The 21,895-nt window shown below is 44.5% G+C and overlaps 1 protein-coding gene and 1 long non-coding RNA gene across 6 annotated transcripts in view; one reads left to right on the top strand and one right to left on the bottom strand.

Moving 5' to 3' along the window:
- Window positions 1-595: 595 nt before the first annotated feature.
- Window positions 596-21,895, bottom strand: part of Adra1b (adrenoceptor alpha 1B) — a 118,371-nt gene continuing 97,071 nt past the window's right edge. For 2 of the 3 annotated variants that reach the window (XM_039085165.2, NM_016991.2), the window contains one exon: window positions 596-1,741. In XM_039085165.2, the coding sequence (XP_038941093.1) occupies window positions 1,143-1,741 (599 nt within the window). In that variant the 3' untranslated portion in view covers window positions 596-1,142. The remainder of the gene's footprint in view (window positions 1,742-21,895) is intronic. The other variant, XM_063268387.1, reaches the window with a different exon arrangement.
- The window catches only part of LOC108352076 (uncharacterized), an 86,361-nt gene continuing 85,012 nt past the window's right edge, over window positions 20,547-21,895 (top strand). Inside the window, exon 1 of one of the 3 annotated variants that reach the window (XR_005490142.2) lies at window positions 20,547-21,446. This is a non-coding gene — a long non-coding RNA (uncharacterized LOC108352076). The remainder of the gene's footprint in view (window positions 21,447-21,895) is intronic. The other 2 variants (XR_005490141.2, XR_005490143.2) reach the window with 2 other exon arrangements.

Below are 21,895 nucleotides of genomic sequence, written 5' to 3' on the forward strand. Positions count from 1 at the left end.
CACATGAACCACGTGCATGAGAAGAGGTCAGAGGATAACTTGCAAGAGTCGGTCCTCTGCTTTACCTTGTGTGTCCCAGAGATCGAACTCAGGTCCTCAGGCTTGGCAGGGAACACCTTTACCCACTCAGTGGTCTCCCTGGCCCTTGCCAAATTCTTAACCTCAGTCACCCATCTATAAAAACCAAGACTTGGCTGAGATAATTCTGGTTTGGCTTATGATACTTGTACCTCCCATGTGATTAATTCAGGAGATCCTAGATAAGGGATCCTAAACTGTCTGCAAATGTGTGTGTGTGTGTGTGTGTGTGTGTGTGTGTGTGTGTGTACGTACCTTTGGAATGGTTTTGTCTATAGTTTTTGTGCTATTGACTCCTGCAAGTTGTCTCTGGCTTCCACATCGGTTGTGGCACCTGCTCACCTCGTCATAAATATATAAAATAATAAATATAATTGTAATAATAAATATGACAATACTAAGAATGTCACGAATAATAGTAGTTCCCTTGTCTGCCCCCAAAGAAAAGTCCTAGGATTTGATTGGACCTGAAGGAAGAGGAAGGGCAAGGCTCTCCTTCACAAATCACTCAAAGTCGCACAGGAGAAATGATCTTTAATATCTGACTTGTTTTCCGATCCTATCAAAGTGCCAGCATTGACTAGAGAACAGGGAGGGGCTTGAGAGGTACAAAGTCAAGAGACAAACAACACACCTGGACGTCACCAGGGGGCGCACTCGCTCTGCCCCGGCACGCGCGTGCGGGCAGGCCTCACACTCACACCCATGCAGCCCACACGTACACCGAACAGACACACGCACGTGTACCCACAGATAAATACGAATAGAGGAACTCATTTTATGTATATACAGAGAGAGAAGAGAGAGAGACTTAAGTCCCGGCCGGCGTCGGGGGGGCCCCCCACGCTCTCAGCATGCTCAGCCCAGCTCTTCGCTGTACCTGGCACCCATGCCCCTGCCAGAAAAGCAGCTGCCCCTCTCCCCGCCCCCCTCCCCCCTTGTCCCCTTGCGACCCTGTGTCTACCTAGGGCTGACACTCCCCCCACGCGCCCTCCCGCCCCTACGATGGTGTTCTCCCCCACCCCGATGTGTGAGTGTGTTGAGGGGGAGGATGAAAAGGGACCCTAAAAGTGCCCGGGCGCCAGGGGCATGTTGCTCTTGAAGCCGGGCTGCCCGTTGGCCAGGTCGGTCGTGGTGTCGCAGCCCCCGTTGCTGGTGTCGCCTTCGGTTCCCGGGCTCTCAGGATCGCCCAGGAGCTTGAAGGTGAAGAGTGGCCCAGAGTCGAGACGGCCGCGGCGGCCAGGAGGCTCTGGCAAGCTGAGCAGCGCCCCGGGTTTCCACTCGGGGAAGGCGCACAGCTCCACGGGTGGCTGCGTTCCTCGACCCAGGTAGCCCGGGCTGGGCGACGCCGAGGGCAGGGTCCTCTGGCTGCCGCTCATGCAGCTGCCGCTGTCATCCAGAGAGTCCTTCCGCGACTGTGATCTCTCCAGCGAGCCGCCGCGGGTCCACGGCCGGTAGGTGTAAGCGCAGCCGCCTAGACGGCGACGGCGGCGGCGGCGGCGGCCACCGCGGCACTGGCACCCAAGGATACGCATGAAGGCGCGCTTGAACTCCTTGCTGGAGCACGGGTAGATGATGGGATTGAGGCAGCTGTTGAAGTAGCCCAGCCAGAACACCACCTTGAACACGGCGTCCGGGGGCTTTAGGGTGGAGAACAGGGAGCCTGCAGGGGTGCAGACAGAAAGACAGACAGCAGTTAGTTAGTACAATCTCTACTCAGTCCCCTACTAAGCTGTGCTCTACGGTAGGTAGTTTTCCTTCCCCCAGGCCTCGTCCCAGGTGATTTTCTATCCTGAATGGCTAGCCTTTCTCATTTGAAATGAATGAATTACCCCGGGGCTAGGACATATGTTCATTGGTTTCGAGGCATTGCGGCTTTATCCCAAAGACCAGAGTTTGGATCCCAGCACTCCCATGGAGAAATTTCCAATTGTCTGTGTCTGTAGCTCTAAGGGAGCTGACATGCTCTTCTGGCCTCTGTGAGCATATGCATATGCACTCACACAGATACACATATAGACACACATTTAAAAAAAAAAGAAGAAGAAGAAGCCCGGCCAGAGCGCACAGGGAGGGGCCGCGATGCTCTTAAAAGAAAAAAAAAAAAAAAAAAAAAAAAAAAAAAGAACCAGGTATTATGTTCACTTTTAATCCCAGCATTTGGGAGACAAAGGTATGGATCTCTGAGAGTTCAAGGCTAGCCTGGTTCCATAGTGAGTTTCAGATTTACAAATGAATGAATGAATGAATGAATGAATGAATGAATGAAAGAAAGAAAAATGAAGTCCAACTTAGTAACTTCCCTCATTATATCCTGATTTAGGTAAACAACTGTCACAGTCCTGACCGGTAGGCTTCATCCCTCACACTTACTCCTTCAACCCATGAGATCCTAACAGTCACCTGTAATACCACACCTCTTAGGGAATGAGCTGCCTGTGTGAGGCCCTTTACCTGTAGTATCTTATCTTTCTCAAAAGCTTGGGAGGCAGGCAGATTTGTTCCCATGGGAAACAGGAACCATGTTAAAGACCAGAAGGCATAACAGACCCTTAACAATAAAAGAAAATGACTTAAAAGACTTTAAGAAAATCTTGGAATGAAGAAAAATGACTCAGTGCTTCAAAAGGACAGTCCGAAAGGCAAGGATAGAAGTTATTTATATTCTCTCAAACAGCTAAAAGGTTATTTAGAATATAAGAAACACTAACAAGAAAAGAAGAGGTGAGCATATATCTTAGTATTAGAGTCCTTGTGTGGGAGGCCTTGGGATCAGTTCAAGCCAAGCAACGTAAGTTCAAGTCTTAGAAACGACATGGTGAAAGGAGACAACGGATTCCTAGTTTGGCCTCCGACCTCCATCCATGTCTGCAACACTTCCAATGAGTTAAAAAAAGCATTAAGTTAAATTAAAATGTTTATATGGTGGCTCATGCCTGTAATCTTAGTGCTCAGGGGGCTGAGGCGGGAGGATTGTTAGAGATCTGAGGTCATCTTGGAATACCTATTTCTAGGCCGGCTTGGGTTTCAGAGTCAGGTACAAAAGGAGAGTCTGTCTAAAAGCAAGCAAGCAAACAGTCACACGCTGCCCCCTTACCCCTACTGCCGCCAAAACCAACAGTAGAAATCTCCCAAACAACCAAGTAACCAGTCAGAGGAGCAAAACATCTTCCCACCTCAAAACCCAAACAAAATAAGAAATTGAGAAGAACGTGGAATTCCAGGTAGCAGTATACTCAGAGGGGGGGGGGGACAACGTGGATAAAGAAAATAGGTAAATCACGTGAACGAAGACAAGAGGCTCAGAGTATCAGGAGGTCAACTACATTGAAGCAGAAGCCATAAAGAGACAAACCATGCCTTTTTAAGGTGACGAAAAGCTGCCAAGTAAAACTGTGGGGACACAGGGAGACCCTGGCTTTGACTGCTAAGGGCATAGGCTGTCTAGTCATTTAAGAGAAGATGCTGGCACTGCGTGTGCACACATCTGAGCTGGGCCGTTCTGTTCCAGGGCAAACCACTCAAAGAATTTCACATAGGTCCATAAGGTTGCATACAGAAGGATGCTTTTGATAGTGTTGTTTGTGGTCACAGAGAATAGGAAGAAACCTGGGGAAAAGGAGAAGGGAGGCATATGTAAATCTGAACCACGGTTAGCACTTATGTCTCAGGATAACACACCTTATGGCCACGTGGAAAGAGTCTAATTACACCATTTCTTTCCGTGGGAAAACATGCAAAACAGAGTGAGATTTATGAATGACTTCATTTAAGCAATCCGCCAAACAACCATATGCGTTTTGCAGAAACATTTTCAAATTAAAAAAAAAAACACATCACAAAACGATATGAGACACTTAATGTTTGCCTAGGGGCGAAGGCAGATGGACATGCAATAATAGATGGGAATAGAAGGTAATAAACCAGTAAAATAAGAGAGAGCTCGGCACGGGCTGATGACGAGGCGCTATGATCCGTACACATGATTAACTTACCCTCTGAGTTTGGGACCCTAAATCATTTCATGGCTATATCAAATTAAAAACAATTTTTAATTTAAATACCAGGCAACTGAGACCTGGAGTGGGTAAGTGGGTCGTCCCTGACCACACAGCATGCCTGTAATTTAGCCGGCACTGTGCTGACATTTTACCTAAATACATGTTTTTTTTTTTTTTAAATAAAAAGATGCCGTATCGTTAATGCACTTTTTTAGAAGAATGAGAAGACATTTTTAAAAAGACGAGAAAAGAGAAGTATTTTTAAAAACAAGCAAAATCTTATAATGCAGAAAAATCACACTGAAACAAAAACAATTTTGAGACAGGATCTTGAACGTAGTCAGGCTAGGTGGCTCAGTGGGTAAGGCTGTTTGCTGCTAAGTCTGATAACCTGAGTTTCTACTTCAGGGTTCACAAGGATGAAGGAGAGGACCAACTCCTGAAAATTGTTCTCTGGCCTTCACTTGCATGCTGGGCACCACTACCCAAACAAACAGAATGCAGTTAAAAAAAAAAAAACAACCCATTTTTAAGCTTCCGTTGTGCTTGCATTCCTTTTGGGGACACTTCACCTTCTTGGTCATTTGATGCAAAAGCGACTCTTCTCCTGTAGTAGTTGTTGTCTCTGAGGCTTATTGCCTCAGTCTGTTAACCTAGGCCTAACTCCTGGAAGCTTCTAGCCTTTGTATAATCTTTTTTTGGTTCTTTTTTTTCGGAGCTGGGGACCGAACCCAGGGCCTTGCGCTTCCTAGGGAAGCGCTCTACCACTGAGCTAAATCCCCAACCCGCCTTTGTATAATCTTATCCAGCCTAGAATGTTTTCAGCCTCTGTGATTTGCTGCTGAATCCCCGCCTTCCTAGTTCTTTCTGATCTCTGGTTGGCTGATTCAACTCAACTGTTCTAGCTCCTACTCCTCTCTCCATGCTGACTGATTCAATCGGACTTCTCTCTCAGCTTCTGGCTGAATTGCTGTTTGGCTTCAAACACACTCTAGTAATCTGTTCTCAGCTTCTGGCTCCTTCTCATTTTCTTGGCTCATCCTGTCTTCACCTGAGTCTAGCTTTTTCGCTCTCCCAGTAAAAACTGCCTCCTGCCTCTCTCCCTCTGTGCTGCTTCCTCTTATGTTGCCTCTCTTTTCTCTCTCTTCCTGTGAGAGTTGGGCATATCCTATCCTGTCAAATCTTTCTCTGATTAGTCACTTCGTCTGCTACTCAATTCAACATCACCTTCAAGCATGGGTGCTTCCTTCTACAACTTTACCTTCACGGTTTGGGATTAGAGGTGTATACTAAGGGTGTGTCTGTATTCCAGCCAGAGGGATTAAAGTTGTATGCTAAGCCACACCACAACTAGAAACAGTTTTGTTTTTTTTTTTTTTTTTTTTTTTTTTTTTGGTAAATAACACAATCTCAGGGTTCAAATGTCCTGCGACAACTTGAAGTTCGCCCTATTGCTGTCTTCTCAGTTTAACAAATCAGTAGTGCTGGCTGTTGTGGTATTAGCTGGGCTCCTGGACTAAGCTAGCCTGGAGTTTCTACTTGGAAAGAGGACTATGCATACCCATGTGTCAATGCTGACTAACGTCTTCTTTAAATTCCGTGGAAACATGGAAGTGAGCTTTATTCTAGCTGCGTGGTACTAAGACCAATAAGACACTGCTTCATGTTTTAATTCTGACACATATTACACCAAAGACACTTGTGTCCCATTACTTACTCCAAAGACAGGGCTTTGGATTAAGACTGTGCAAGGCTCCTACTGAAATGTAGCTTAAAGTATGTGAGCATGAAGCATCCTGATGGGATGAGCTTTATGTCTAAGGCTGTGGGCTTCTTTCCAAGACTGAGTCTGGGGGGCGGGGTCTAGAAACAGGTCTTGACTAAGTAGGAGAAGGAATAAGAGTGATGGATCTTGGAGGCCTATGTACTCCCCTGGGCGGTATGTGCTGATGAGAACAAAGACAGACAGCATATCTTGTTGCATGGGGACATATAGAGACCAGTATGGTGGCGGCTGCGGGCACAATGTGACTAAAGGTGGGAGAGAGCAACACAGCCTATTTTCTGAGGATAAATATGTAACCTTGCCTGGTGTCAAGCCTGTTGAAGATAGCAGTGAATTGAGCAATAAATGGATTGCTCCTTTTAAGAACTACACGAAGCACAATAAAGCTAAAGGCTAGTAGTGGTTTTGGTGAAAGCCATCATCTGCACTGGGAGTATTGTGTTCAAGGTCCTGTTCTGAAACCTTATTACAAAGCACCTTCCTATGACCATGGCCTTGTAAAGTCTGGGCAAAGACCTGAGGATGGATTTTTTTTTCATGCAAATCTGAGGTCTTGTGCTATTTATTCCTGTGAGTAGAAAGCATTCTTCCCCCTCAAGACAATTTGGGCAGTGTGAGAGATGAGTAGAAGGCTGAATGAAAATGACCTGGCCTGGTGTGAGGAATAGGCTATTGGAATTTACCAGTTATTCATCTGTAAAATGGGAATGGTAATTGTTTCATAGATTTGTTTTTGAGTACGTGAGAGTATCGATGTACACACGGTGTGGTGTGGTGGCACACATTGAAAATTCCAGCTCTTGGGAGGTAGAAGTAGGAGGAGTAAGGGCTCAAGGTCATTGCCAGCTATATATCCAGTTTCAAGGTCAGTCTGGGCTACAGAAAGCCCCATTTCAAGTCAATATCAACAACAACATTATCATCAACATCAACAATGCCAAAAATAATAATGATAAAAAGGAAGAAATAAATGAGAAAATAGAAGGAAAGAAAGTACGCATGTAAACCCCTTAATCTACGAGCTGGCACTTTAAAACTAATAACAAATGACGGGCCTTTTGAAATGCACGTGCTCCTCATATCAGCAGGAGGTGGGTTCCAGCTCCTGTAAATACACAGATCTGTGGCTTTATGCTTCTTTAAAACGGTCTGAGGGGGCTGGAGAGATGGCTTAGTGGTTAAGAGCACTGGCTGCTCTTCCAGAGGTCCTGAGTTCAATTCCCAGCAACCACATGGTGGCTCACAATCATCTGTAATGGGATCTGACGCCCTCTTCCGGTGTGTATGAAGACAGCTGCAGTGTACTCACATACATAAAATAAATAAAATTAAAAAAGAAAAACGGTTCGAGGTTTGCATCCGATCTACCTGTGGCCTCCCATGCAATTTGCAACATCCTTAGGTGACTGATAACAAGTCAATATCTTATAATATCTAGTATGATATAAATGACAATAAATGGCTGTTATACTCTACAGTGTTTAGGGAGCAGCAAGAAAAAAAAAGCTGTATCTCTCGAGTACAGTGGCAACGTTTGCCCTCAAATATCCATGTAAATGTATTTATTTATTTATTTTTGTGTGAGGGGGCCACATGCCAAGGAGCAGGTATACAGTTCAAAGGACATCTTTGGGGAACCAGTTATTTCCTTCTTCCATGTGTTCTGGGGTATTGAACTCATATAATCATTTTCCCACCTAATTGCTTGTTAACATTGTTAAGCCGTGTCCCGGGGCTGGCTGAGGCCTTGTTCACTAGCTAGATTGTAAATTCCTTCTGGAGAGGAAACATTATTTTCATCTCCCCTCCAGATTTACATATTTTATTATAAAAATGATAATGTGAACGTAAAAACGACTGGTTATAAAGATAAATGTGTAAAGGGATATGAAAATCTTTATCCAGTCAAGTGTTAAGAGTTGTGGTTTTCTTTTTTTTTGGTTCTTTTTTTCGGAGCTGGGGACTGAACCCAGGGCCTTGCGCTTCCTAGGCAAGCGCTCTACCACTGAGCTAAATCCCCAACCCCAGTTGTGGTTTTCTTTTGGGATATTTTCTTTCTTAAATGGGGTCCTACTCTTTCCCTAAACTGCTGTTCTCTGTCACTTCTCCTTGTCTGGGTCTATGTTGTTACTTTACCTCACTCTGATCTGGATGCACAGGAATTTATTTAACACGTTCCCTAATGCCGGTCAAGCAGGTCATTTATTTCCAGTATCTAACTGCTCCAATCTGTAACGATTAAAAAGCCTCAGGCACTCGTTCTCCCCACATCTGTAGGCTAAACTCCCCGGTGAGGAGTGGCTGGGCCAACTGCACGGTAAGCTCTGACAGCAAGGGCTGTCCTGAGCATTGGCTTCTTAAAGGCTGTCCCGAGCTTCCCTCCTGCTGGCCTGTGTGGTGTGACATCCTCCATACAGTGCCACTCTGGGTTCCTGTAGCTGTTCTGGTCCTTCTTGTCCCCTCCGTACTGTGTACTGTTTTATTTTCTCCTCCTTCAGACCTTAGCATGGTAGCACCATGCTCTCCAACAAGCACTTCTGTTTCTGAGACAGAACCTTCGTCCTTCTATTCTGGCTGTCCTCCAGCTTGCTAGGAAGGATATAGACTGGCTTTAAATACACGACCCTTAGTCTCCACAGCGGGGGCGTTCGCCAGCATGTTTGAGTCCTGTGGTGATTTTTTTTTTTTTTGTTGTTGTTGTTTGTTAATTTTTAAAGACAGAGTCTCAGATAGCCTAAGCTCATTACGTAACTGAGGGCAACCTTGAACTCTGAATCCTTCTATGTTTACCTCTCTAGGGCTGGGACTGCAGGTGTGTGCCACCACAACCTCAGAGATTTCGGACAGGGAGTCCTGTGTGCGTGCGTGTGCGTGTGCGTGTGTGTGATTGTTTCAGGGGTGGAACCCTGAATCTTCTGCCTGGTAGGTCAACTTCCGTACTGTCCCTAGGGACCTCAGGTTCTCATCAGTTAACATGGAGTTAGTGGCACCCGCCTCCCCCAGTGTTGTTTAGGATTAAACCGGATGCAACTTGTTAAGTCTGTAGGTCAACTGCGCTGTCAACGAGGTCTCCGCCCCGCGACCAACTTTAAAGTAATAGTCGTTTGCCATGTAATTATTCTGTACTGGTGGGTCTTGGAATCTCACCAAAAATGATAGATAAATAAATAAATAAATAAACAAACAAACAAACAAACAAACCAACCCCTTGGGACCTATGTTTGATATCGTTACATATAATTTTGGTTTAGTTATTTTCCCATCTGGGGCTTCAGTTTTCCTTCTTCCGTATAGCAGCTCTGACTGAGTACTTGGCGTCCTCAAAGTTCAGCATCTCTGAATTCGGATACTACTCCTTGTTGGGGGTGGGGTTGAGTATGGGCGTCCCTTGGCCTACCACAAGGGGGCACTGTGAGTCCGGGACTGCTTGGCCCCTGTTACAAATTCCAGGAATATTTTGACTCCTTCCCTCAAGAGCTTCATGCTCAAGCCCCATTCCCCACCTCCACTCCAGACACATAGGAGGACGAAAGCTCGATTTGCTGGCCGGTCCATGCCCTGACAGGTTGCATAAAACCATAGTTAATTGGAGAAGGTGCTAAGCCTCTTTGGCGTGAGAGAAGAAGGGCCATGTGGATCTTTTCCCTGGGGCACCCAAACAGATCCTTCCTCAGACTAGGCAGCCAGGAGACAGGAATAAACACAATAGGGAGACTAGGTTCCTGGAAGGCAGGTGCTCTGTGCTGTGCGTCAGGCTGCAGAGGGTTCTTTGACAATGTCACTAACTCACTGTGAGAGCAGCGAGTTAAATACTGGAAATAAACCTGCTTGACTGGCATTAGGGAACGTGTTAAATAAATTACTATGTATCCATAGTCTCTGAGCTAGTGAGGCAATTCCAGTGCTACAGGCTCTGCACCTTAGATTGCCGGGCCTTGGCAAATCTCCTAACTATGCCTACTAAGTGAGGGAGAGTGACTCACTCAAGGCCACTCAGCTTGGTGAATAGCAGAGAGCCACTAGGACCTGTTCCTCTTGATTGGATCCAAGACATGTTTATGGAGCAGTGGAGTTGAGGATTTGAGGTTCTTTTCCCGGGTCACAGATAGGCAGATCTGCATTTTCAGGAATGGGGAGAGAGAAGCTCCCTGAGAGTGAGAGGCTCAGATACCTGGAAAATGGGAGTTGCTTTCTGCAGGGATAAGTGACTTTATGTTTGCTGAGGGCTAGGTGAACTGGAAGCTCTCCATAAAGTTCAACTCTCATGGATGCTGTGAGCATATTGACACACAGCTGTGGCTCTGTTATGAGGCTGCCACCAGGAAGGGGACAGTGGTTGCACTTCACAGGCAAGGATTCTCACCATAGTGCTTTTTCTCACTTAGGCCCTGTGCTGAGTCCATGTGATCTCTGAGCTGCTGGATCTTCATGGAAACCTTCCTGCATTTTTCTTTTCAATAAATAGTCTACAGCTGTCATGGAAGTTGTAAAAGGACCAGGAACTCTCCAAACGCTGAGACTCCTGACCTCAAGACTAGGCTTACTAATTAATGTGAATCTGAGCCACCACTTACTTAATGCTCTTCTTTAAATCCATTCACTTTTGGTACCTAAACTATAGGTTACAAGAAGAAGGCAGGAAGATTAATTAAAAAAATATAAAATTTCCACAAGGAAACATATTACTTCGTAGGATAATTAAAAATATATAGTCTAATAGATGCATACACAAGATGTGCTTGATTGATCATTACTTTAATGAGACATAAATTCATAAACTCTGCTTTTGTGTTTGTGTTTATGGTGTATGTATATCATTGAGGATGCACATGGAGGCCAGTGGAGGGCACGCACCGTCCTCTGCTCCCCTTATACCTTGTTCTATCAAGACAACATTTCTCCATGAACCTAGGACTAGACTGGTGACCAGTAAGCCCCAGGAAGTTTGGCTTTGCCCTTCCCTTCAAGGAGTGGGGTTAAAGGTGCGTGGGATCATGGTTTGACTTTTTGCATAGCTGCTGGGGATTGGAACGCAGGTCTTCATGCTTGCACAGCAAGCACTCTTACTCACTGAGCCATCTCCCCAGCCCTGAACTATACTCTTGAGAGGAGCTTTTATTACTAGCTGGAAATACGAACCATTTGCTATAAATGGAAAGCCATTTTTTTTTTCTTTTTTTAAAAAATAAGATAGAAATACAACAGTCTTAGTACCTTTTGGATTGCTTCAGACTGACAGGCCTCAGGTTTGCTCTCTCTTCCTCAGAAAGGAGAAGTTAGGACAGGTAGAGGTAGGTTGACATTTTGGCCTTAAAGTGAGAGGCATTCCTGTTTGAGGGACCTAAAGCATTGGAAGATGTGAACTGAGAATCCCTTTCTCCTTGGGGAGCTCAGTCCCTGGCACATAGTAGATGCTTCATAAATATTTGATTAATGGCTGAATATGTAACTGAGAGGTTCCTGTGCCATTTATAGCTGTAATTTGAAGCCATTGCTTAGACCGTGCAAACGTACATCCGATTTGATTTGACCAGCAGCAGAGATATCCCTGGGAAGCACTGTGTTCATGACCTCATGGCCCACACTGATTTACTCGGCAGTCTTAGGATCAGGCTTATTAAGAAGATCTAATGAGACAGCCTCTGAAAGGGCTGAGGGGGTGAGGCCTTACCACTTGTATTCTATTATTTTCTTCTACCTTCTGTTGGGTGCTAGGAGGGGGAGGTATGGCTTAGATAAGGGATAAAGTTGGGGAACAGATGTTATAGTAAACCCACTTACGTCAATTGGCTCTTAAGGGAATTTGAGTGATTTAGGGGGGTTGTGTAGTGTAAGGATCAAAGGCTAACACCCAACAGGGCCTGTACAGAGAGAAGCATTTGTTGGTTGGACATGTTCCAAGGAGGTCATCCTGTAGGGTCTATTCCACAACTCTGAAGTGTAAACACTGAACACTCAACTTGCTGTGAGCCAACAACACTCATCACGGCCACAGGGCATCCTTGTAGAATCACATCAACAAAATTCCTTCTTTGTCTACCTAAAGACTATACATGGACTGACCCTGGACTCTGACCTCATAGGTAGCATTGAATATCCTAGTAAGACCACCAGTGGAAGGGGAAGCCCTGGGTCCTGCTAAGACTGAACCCCCAGTGAACATGATTGTTGAGGGGAGGGCAGCAATGGGGGAAGGATGGGGAGGGGAACACCCATAAAGAAGGGGAGGGAGAGGGGTTGGGGGATGTTGGCCCGGAAACAGGGAAAGGGAATAACACTTGAAATGTAAATAAGAAATACTCATGTTAATAAAAAAAAAAGAGTTAGGGATGTCTCAAGAAGAGATAAAAAAAAAATTCCTTCTTTGTACCAATCACTGAGCTAGAAACATGTACCCTTTTTGCCTGTGTAGTAGTTAGTTTTTTTTTTTTCTTTTTTCTGAGCTGGGGACCGAACCCAGGGCCTTGCACTTGCTAGGCAAGCGCTCTACCACTGAGCTAAATCCCCAACCCCATAGTAGTTAGTTTTAACTGTCAGCTTGATGCAATCTGGAAGTGAGCTTCAACGAGGGACTGTCTAGAGAAGGTTTTTCTATCAGCATCTGGACCATCGGTGCAGGATTGCCTTGATTACATTGGTTGAGATAGGCCCACTGTGGGTGTCACCATTCCCTTGGTAGAGGCGTCTGAACTGTGCAAGAGTGGAGAATGCTGCTGAGCACAAGTGTGCATGTGTTTGCTCTCTCCCTGCTCTTGACTGTAGGTATGAATAGCAGCTTCGTGTTCCTGCTGCTTTGACTTCCCTGCAGTGATGGACTGAGCTTAAATAAAGCCCTCTTTCCATTAAGTTACTTTTGTCAGTGGATTTTACCAGGGCAACTGGATAAGAAACTATGATAGATTCCTCATCCCTGATCTTAGGACAGCTCCACTTAGCCATGCAAGGTTGAGATCCAAAGGGTACTAATCACACCGTAATGTGTATCACCAGCCTGCATTTCTGGTCTAAAGACCATGATTACTCTATGATGACAGACAGAAGCCCAGATTCTACAAATAAGTTTCCAGAGGTCACAGAGCAGGTGAAAAATAGAGTTTAAAAGTTGAATCTTTGAATCTAGGCAACCTCAAATAAAGGCCCTGAATTGGCAGAACAGCACACAGGAAAACAGAATATATATGTTGACCAATATAAAGATAGGAAGAACGGACAATCAGCATCTGTCAACACTCCTTATCCTCAGGGAATTGTGGGTGAATTTTCCTTTTGGTGCTTTTTGGTGTTTTCCAACTCCTCCCCCATACACACTAATTGTGGACTCGGTTAAAACACGGAAAAATCCGAACAAGCCACAAGGTATTACGTTAAATTGCATACTAGCCCGTTTTAAAAATTATCCTAGTTTGTGTAATTCCCCGGACAACTTGATGATCAAGCTGATTTGTCGCTGTGTTAAAGTGGACACCATAGCGTCACAGATCTAAAGCTTTACCTTTGGAGCCTGTAGGAGATCCCTGCAGGTAAGGGATAGAGACATTGAAAGGAAATATTTCACTGCTGACCCCAGAAACCTTTTCTGTTAGTCCCATTGTGCCTATACCCTGCTGACCTTATGTTACTACGGGGATGAAAGGGTGTGTGTGTGTCTTTTTTATTCTTCCCATATTCCTTGCTATGCATAACCAAAAGCCTTTACCTAACACTGGCACAAAAATGGAACCAGCAACCATGCTTGAAGACTGCTATGAGCCTATCAGCACCTGTGACATCATTTATTTGGTGTACGGAGCACCAATATTGAACTCTGGTTTGAGCACCCCGCTAGGCAGTGACATTCACAGGCTCTTAGACCGTAAATTCAGATTTGACTTATTCACAGTTATCACCAGGCAAACCCATGATCTCCGGGGAGCCAGTGGGTGGCGAAATCAACTTGTAAATGGAGCGGGGCTCATTTTGTCCATCCTCTTACTAGCAGCGTGTGGCTACACCTTCAGCCAAACAGCGCCTCCCTAGCAAGAAATGGTCTGGCCCAATAAAAACTAGAAAAATATAAAACGCTTGCTAATTCTGTCAGCACTGGCTCTGTAAAAAGGAAGCCCTTTTGGATTTGGAAATCCCCCTTTGAGGTTTTTCCATCTCCATTTGTCGAGATCATAAACTCATCCAGCAAATACAATGTCTTTGGAGCCAATAGACTCATGTTAAGTTTCAAAACAAATTGGAGATAAGAGTGAGCAGAGTAGCTGTTTACAGTAACTGGTTCCTAAAGTAATCATTGACTGCCGTGTTTACAGACGTCCTCTGTGGACATCCCTCTGATGGCTCAGCACTTCATTCATGAGTGCTTCTGCTCACGATCTTAAATACAAGATGGGTCCCCCTTAACCAACAATTACCACCCAGAACATTCCAAGTGCCTTCTCAGTACCTACGATGTGCCCTCTGTCACTCTCTACCCTCATTTCAGTTTCCTGGTCTATGCCTCATCTTTGTCTCTATGAACTTCTAGAAAAGAGAGTTTGGATTTGACTCTTCTGTCTCTGTTCAGAGGCTAACATAGGGCCCGATGCTTACGATAGGCACTTAGTTAACATGCATTACACAGATAACAGTTGAGATTAAACACAATAAAATAGGAGCATGTTAGTCTTTAGCTATTCAAAGAAGTGAAACTTCTGGATAAGCAATACCCAGACCTGTGTTAGAAATGAATATCTGGCCAGGTGGTGGTGGCACACGCCTTTAATCACTGCCCTCAGAGGCAGAGGCACATAGAGAAACACTGTCTCAAGAAACAAACACCTCCAAACCCAAACTAAAACAAACAAAAAGCAAAAAAGCTCCAAGAATCCACAAGACATGCATGCATGCATGCATACCTACATACATACATAATACATACATACCTACAATACCTTGTCTGAGGACATGGCTCAGTAGTTGAAATGCTTATTGTACAAGTGTGACGTTGGGCTTTCCAATCCCTAGAACCCACATATATGCTGGATAGGCATTGTGACCTGCCTGTAAATGCAGCGTTTGAAGACGGAGAGAGGGTATACCCAGAGCCAACTGGCTAGTAAGACTAGCCACGAGCGAGTGAGCTATTGGTTTGATTGAGTTACACCACTTCAGTGAGTAAAGCAGAAGAATGATGGAGAATAATTCCCACCATCAATCTTGTGTCTCTACATGTTCTTGTACACACATGCATGCATTTCTATATACATGCCCATGCCCACATGCACACATACTCTTAAACATGCAAATACACACACACACACACACACACACACACACACATGGGAAAAACCCAAAACATAGATTCTATGATCCAGTGCATCAGCTCTGCTTCCAAGCAAGGCTCTAAAGTGAGAAATGTCATCCCATGCTACCCTGATGTACTCATTTATTTGTGCAAGTACACATAGGCACTCAATTGTTAAGACTATAGGTGCCATTCATGGGAGTCATTCACTTAATTTTTTGTGACGAGATCTCTCACTGGGACCTGCTTTTAGACTAGACTGTGCACCCAGCTAGCGACCTCCAGGGCTCCTTCTCTCTCTGCCTATCCAGCAAGCACATGCAACTACACCTGACTCTTTAGTGTGCGTGATGGGAGTCAAGCTAAGGTTCTTATGCTTGTGTAGCAAGCACATCACTGACTGAGGCATTCCTCTGCAACTATCTTATTTCACTTTTGAGAATAGTCTCGTGCAGTCCAGGCTGACTTCAAACTCAATTTGTAAACCAAAGATTAAAGAAGAACATAAAGCCAGGAAGAAGATTGAGAGGAAGTTGGAGGGAGAAAGCAGTAGATAGATCAATACATATATAAATGTATGAAAATGACAGAAAATAAAAAAACCCACTATGTCAACAATAATAGCCACATCAACACCCCACCTTCAGTATGTAGCTGAGGATGGCCTTGAACTTTTGACCCCTCTCCTCTCACGTTCTGAGTCCTAGGATTACAGGTAGGCAGGCCACAACTCTAAGTGTATCGAAATGGAATTGGGTTTTCATGTGTACCAGGCAAGCACTCTGCCAACTGGGGTATAGCCCCAGGCGTACAAATTTATTTTTAAAATGTGTTGTCTTGAGTCTCTTGGTTCTCAGGGAAAAGCACGGGATTGGCTCCCTTGTATTCCGTTCTCTTATGGCTCCGGTCATTAGTAGGATAAAGTTCAAACTGCCCGGGCTGGAATTTAAGACCCATTGAACTTGGCTGCAGTGAGCTGATCCTCTGCAACATTCTCTGGCCTCTTTCCTTCTCCTCATGCCTGCTGTCCGAGGGCCTGAGATGGCTCTCTTTTCCTGCCCTTCCTTTCCAAACCTGGCCCGGATGGATTCCTCCTTCTTACAACTCCTTTCTTCTGGGGTGTGAAAACAGAGGAAGAAGCTAGCACAGAGAAACTCTGCTAAGACCTGGCAGCAGCCAGCAGCGGTCCGGCAGGAGGGATGGCTCTGTAGTCTCAATTTTCACAGGTACATATTGGGCTCTGGGCATATAGGGTTCATCTAGTATCACAAGCAGCTCTTAACTGATGGAACTAAGACTCAATTTCAAGCATCTCTGGCCGCAAAGCTGGGCACACTTCCATAACACACAATAATTATTTTTCTGCTTTAGCACATTTTTTGGGATTAAGGGAAAGCCAATATTGTTTACTTATGTCTCTTTTTTTGTTTTAATCTTTTTTTTTTTTACTTGGGTCTTTTTTTTTTCTTTTTTTCGGAGCTGGGGACCGAACCCAGGGCCTTGCGCTTGCTAGGCAAGTGCTCTACCACTGAGCTAAATCCCCAACCCCTACTTGGGTCTTCTTAACATTGTATTCATTATATATTTTGTGTTTAGCCATTAAAACCTTTGCATGTTTCTAGAAGCCAAGAGGATTCTTTTTAGCTGACAATACTGGATAAGCAGATAACTTAGCATCATATGGTTCCAGGGACACACAGGTCCATTAGTCTCCTCTTTAGTTACCTACAAAACACAGAGCCCCCAGATTAAGTATATCTGCTGTTTCTGCATGTGGGTAAGCACACTTGAGTGCAAGTACTCTTGGAGGCCAGAGGCATCAGATACCCTGGAGCTGGAGTTAGAGATCACTCTGAGACACTGTAAAGGTTCTAGGAATTGAACTTGGGTCCTCTGGAAGAGCAGCAATTGCTCTTAACCACTAAGCAATCTCTCTAGTCTCCCCTCCCCCTGTTTGTTTGAGACATGATCTCACACTATAGCTCCAGGATATCTTGGCTATAACTACATAGCTCAGGTTGTCCTTGAACTCATGGCAATTTGCCTGCCTCAGCCTCTTGAATACTGGAGACACAGTCAGGCTCCATCAAGTCTGTCTTTATTCCTCTTCCTTCCCTAACTGAACCCAGCTCAGTTCTCGTCTCTGCCTTGAGAGCTTCCCTGACTGCTCCAGACAACAATGCTTCAGTTTCTCACAAGGAGGGCCCATAGTGCACAGGCCAACATAAGATTATTATTTACAGATGATACCTTGGATCTCTTTAGGCATCTTATGAACTCTTTATAAGATGGGGTCTATGTTTCATACCGCTATCGTGGGTCTGGACATATAGTCAACTCCTATGGATTAACTGTTGATTAATTGATGTGCCTATTTGAATGTCCAAGAGGTGATCCTCATGCTGGCATAAGCCCAAAGGAGGGAGTAGGTGGGTGGAGTGTCACTACAGCATGTAAAGGGGACTCTTCCGTATCCCGTGAAGGTTCTATTCTTTGACTTCATGGGGAATAGTGATTTGCCTGGTGGAAGGCTTTCACAGACTGAGCATTGGTGAGATTTATGTGGAGGCAGCTATAAAACTTTATAAAGGGGGTATAAAAAGAAGACATATATAAATGGTAAGACATAGCTTGCTTTTTGAACAGAAGTCTCTATCGATTATAAATCTATTTCTCCCCAGATTCCTCAGGAGATCCAAAACAACCTTATTAAAATCCTGCTTTTGGGGCTGGAGAGATGGCTCTTCCCGAGGTCCTGAGTTCAAATCCCAGCAACCACATGGTGGCTCACAACCATCTGTAATGAGATCTGATGCCCTTTTCTGGTGTGTTTATATATAATAAATAAATCCTTTAAAAAATCTTGTTTTTGGGAGGGGTAGGATTTTTTTAAAATCCAAAATGAAACATGCATAACTATGAAGTATAAAAGAGAAATTATGAGATGTCCAGGAAATTTGAAAAAAGATGATGGAGTGACTATGGAGAGGATGAGTTAGCTTATTGCCTATGTATATTAATTAATGCTGTCCATAATATATTAGGGCAGGAAATAAGGAAAAGGTAGAAAGATCCATAAAGTTAAATAGTTTAGGTAAAAAAACTAAATACTCATGAAATTTTATGTGTCATTCAATGCTCTCAGGAAAGATAGGTTATTTGTAAACAATGTTGGGCCAATTAGAAAGAAATGAAGTCGGGTCCTTACTTCATCCATTTTTTTCTAATACATAAACTTGTAATGATTTTAAGATTGTAAGTATTCAAAAACCCCATTAAAATACTAGAGAAGAGCTGGGCCTGCTGCCACAGATCTGTAATGCTGTGCTCTAAGGAGACTGAGGAAGTAGGAGTCATATCACCACAACAGCAACAACCACAACAACAGGAAAGAAAAACTAAGCATGGGACTGGCAGTTTAACTCAGAGGTAGAGTGTTTGTCCAGGGTGCATGAGGTCCTAGTGTGATGGTTTGTATATGCTCTGTCCAGGGAGTGGCACTATGACAAGGTGTGGCCCTGTCAGAGTAGGAGTACCACTGAGGGTATGGGCTATAAAACCCTCATCCTAGCTGCCTGGAAGTGAATATTCTGCTAGCAGCCTTCAGATGAAGACGCAGACCTCTCAGTTCTGCCTGCCTGGTCACTGCCATGTTCTTGCCTTGATGATAATGGACTGAGCCTCTGAACCTGAAAGCCAGCCCCAATTAAATGCTGTCCTTTATAAGACTTGCACTGGTCATGGTGTCTGTTCCCAGAAGTAAAACCCTAACTAAGACACCTAGTTTAGTTCTCAATATTGAAAAAAAAAATCAGAAGAGAATATACACATGTATTTTAATGGTTTGGAAAAAAGAAAGATTTTAAGGTGTGGCAGAATTTCAGGACTGCTAAGGAGGAAATGTAGATGATGAATTTATTGAGGTATGTGTATAAGATCACAGATTCGTCTTTTTATTTTCTTACTTTGAGGGACAAGATATGGCTTTGAACTTTGTGTATAGCCAGTGATGGCCTTGAACTTCTGAATCCCCTGTTTCTGTCTCTTTGAGTGCTTAGATTACAGACATGCATGACCACATATGGTTTAAGTGGTACAAGGGAGAAGAACCAGGACTTCATGCTTGCTAGGCAAGTACCCTATCACCTGAACGATGTCTCTTTCCCAAAAGTTGTGAACTTTAAAACCAAAGATGTAAGAAGAATTGAGAGGAATACTAATTTTGTTTTTGATTTTGAGGTGCTGGGGGTTGAACCCAGGACTTTGCATATGTGAGTCAAATATTCTGCTGTTGAGCTATATTTCCAGCCCAAGGCAAATATCTGTAACTTAAGTGACAGAGAAAGGAATGGTACCTCGGATATAGCAAAGCTCTCTTTGAAATCAACTGGAGAAAAACAAATCAGTAGAAAACCAGGCAAATCAGAGGGATAAACAAAGAGGATCGGGACAGTGGTCAGCTCAGGAATTTGTGAAAAGTAAAATTCCTCTGCAAACAAACAATGTGAAATGTTGGAGAGCTAACAGTTGAGATGAGAGCTTAAAAAGTGCTGGGGGGAGGGCGTTGGAGTGATGACTAGGAGACTAGAGCATTTGCTGTTCTTGTAGCAGACCAGAGTCAACTGAAGCTCCAGGGAATCTATTGCCCTCTTCTGAACTCATTTGGAACACACACACACACACACACACACACACACACACACACACACGCACACTCGGTCACACACGCAGTCACACACACAAATCTTACTGGGACAAAGCGCCAATGTTCAGTTTGCCAGGGGTATAGGAGGGAAGACATTTTTGTGTGCTCCCATGGAGGAAGTGACTTTGGCAAAGCAAAGAGGCATTACCTAATAAGATCAAATGACCATGGTGTTCGACTTATGTATGACACCCAGGAACTTGTCCCCTGGAAGTGTTCTTGAAACAAAGCAAGATGAAAAGAGTAGGGAGCCAAAGCAGTGTTCCCCCAAACTGAGAAATAACCCAGATTCCCAACAATAGGGGATTGTAAAATAAACCACGCAGCACTCATGCCGTGAAGAACCACATCTTTCTAAAATGGTAAGCTTGGTCTAAAGCGACTTACGTAATAATATTAAAAAGGAAAAGGTAGCAAGTTCCAGCTGATCAGGACTACAACCTACTTTTTAAAAGATTTATCTATTTTATTTTATGCATGTGAGTGTTTTGCCTGCTTGTATCTGTGTGCACTGTATGGATACCTGGTGCTACCAAGGACAGAAGATGGCATCAGATCCCCTAGAACTGGAGTTAGAGAGGTTTGCAGGCAACCAGAGGGATGCTAAGAGTAGAACTTGGATCCTCTGTAAGAATGACCTGTTCTTCATGGCTGAGCTATCTCTCCCCCAGTCTGATTTAAATAAACTCTCTCTCCCTCTGTCCCTCTCTTCCCCCTCTCTCTATGGATACAGTGTTAATTTATAACAAAAACAATCTGAGTGAATAAAGACTGAATTGTTGAAAGTGCTTATTTCTGAAAGATGGGCTGTATGAAAAATTTCACTTTTCATCTATTTTTTTTGTAATAAACAAATACTGCTTTGCTGGAGCGTGTGTGTGAGAGATAGGCTGAAAACAGTGTGTGTGTGTGTGTGTGTGTGTGTGTGTGTGTGTGTGTTTTGAAGTCTACACAGAAAGAACACATGGTGGACACGGAAGCCTGGCTTTGCTTATGAGGTATGAAGTAAGAGGGTGATGAACTCCTAGGGTCTCTTCTCTTCTCACTCTCACTCTAAGTCTGTGCCCACCATTTTGAAACGGGCCTGAAGTTAGGGGAGAAAGTACATGGTCTTTTGGCCCGAGTTTCTCTGAGCCCAGAACAAACAGGCCACCCAGGACTTGATTCTTCCTTACAAGGTGGTAGATGAGCCTGTCGGCGGGCTGAAAGGCCCACGTGTCTCTGATGAAAGGCTCCACGACAGAACAGGGGCAATTACTGGCCTTGGGGAGCCAGATGGGAAACCAGCCAGATTGGGCCACTTAGGCCATTAGGCTCCACAAGATGCCTTTCATCCGGTCTCCCAGCAGCTGTTGGCTCATTGGAGTTTTCTTTCTGACTCATCCCTTTGTTCCGTCATTTGGCTGATGGGATCAAACTTTCCCCAGCTCCAAACTAGTCTTCCATGTTTCGCTCGGCTCTGGACCCCCACGAGGCTTGGTATATCTCCTTTCCACCTGTTTGGCCCCATCCAGGACACACTGTTCCCTCAGGGCCTATGTCTGGAGATTGTGATGACTTTTTCATCTGGAGCTCTTCATGGTCTTTGACGGCAGCGTGAGTGATGTCAGTCCCAGCTCCAGGGTGTGCTGTCTTCTCACCAGAGCCCCCCTCTTGCCTTCTCACGTCCTGAGAGCCAAGCAAGCTGCTTGGCGTTGTGAAATTTTATACGATGAATGTTCTTTGCTCTCGCTCTCCAGGTTCTAAGAAAAGAACTCATTTGGCTCTTAGGCTAAGTCTGTGAGCATGCCCAAAAATGACTTGGGGTACTGTGTCAGTGAGACAGGAGCAAGAAGTTCTGGGTGCCGCTCGGTGGAAACCTGACTGGATAATGAGAAAGCACGGCACATTTCCAAAAGCTGGAAGGAAGGGGTTTTCGAAAGTTTTTACGGAAAAGAAATGAGCAAAATCGTACATGGTGGTTTATGCTTGTAATTTTAGTACTTTGGGGAGAGAAGCAAACAGGTAGATTTGTGAGTTCTGGGTCGGGGGTGGTGGTGCTTAGTAAGTTTCTA

Source organism: Rattus norvegicus, chromosome 10, assembly GCF_036323735.1.
Source record: "Rattus norvegicus strain BN/NHsdMcwi chromosome 10, GRCr8, whole genome shotgun sequence".
Lineage (NCBI taxonomy): Eukaryota > Metazoa > Chordata > Mammalia > Rodentia > Muridae > Rattus > Rattus norvegicus.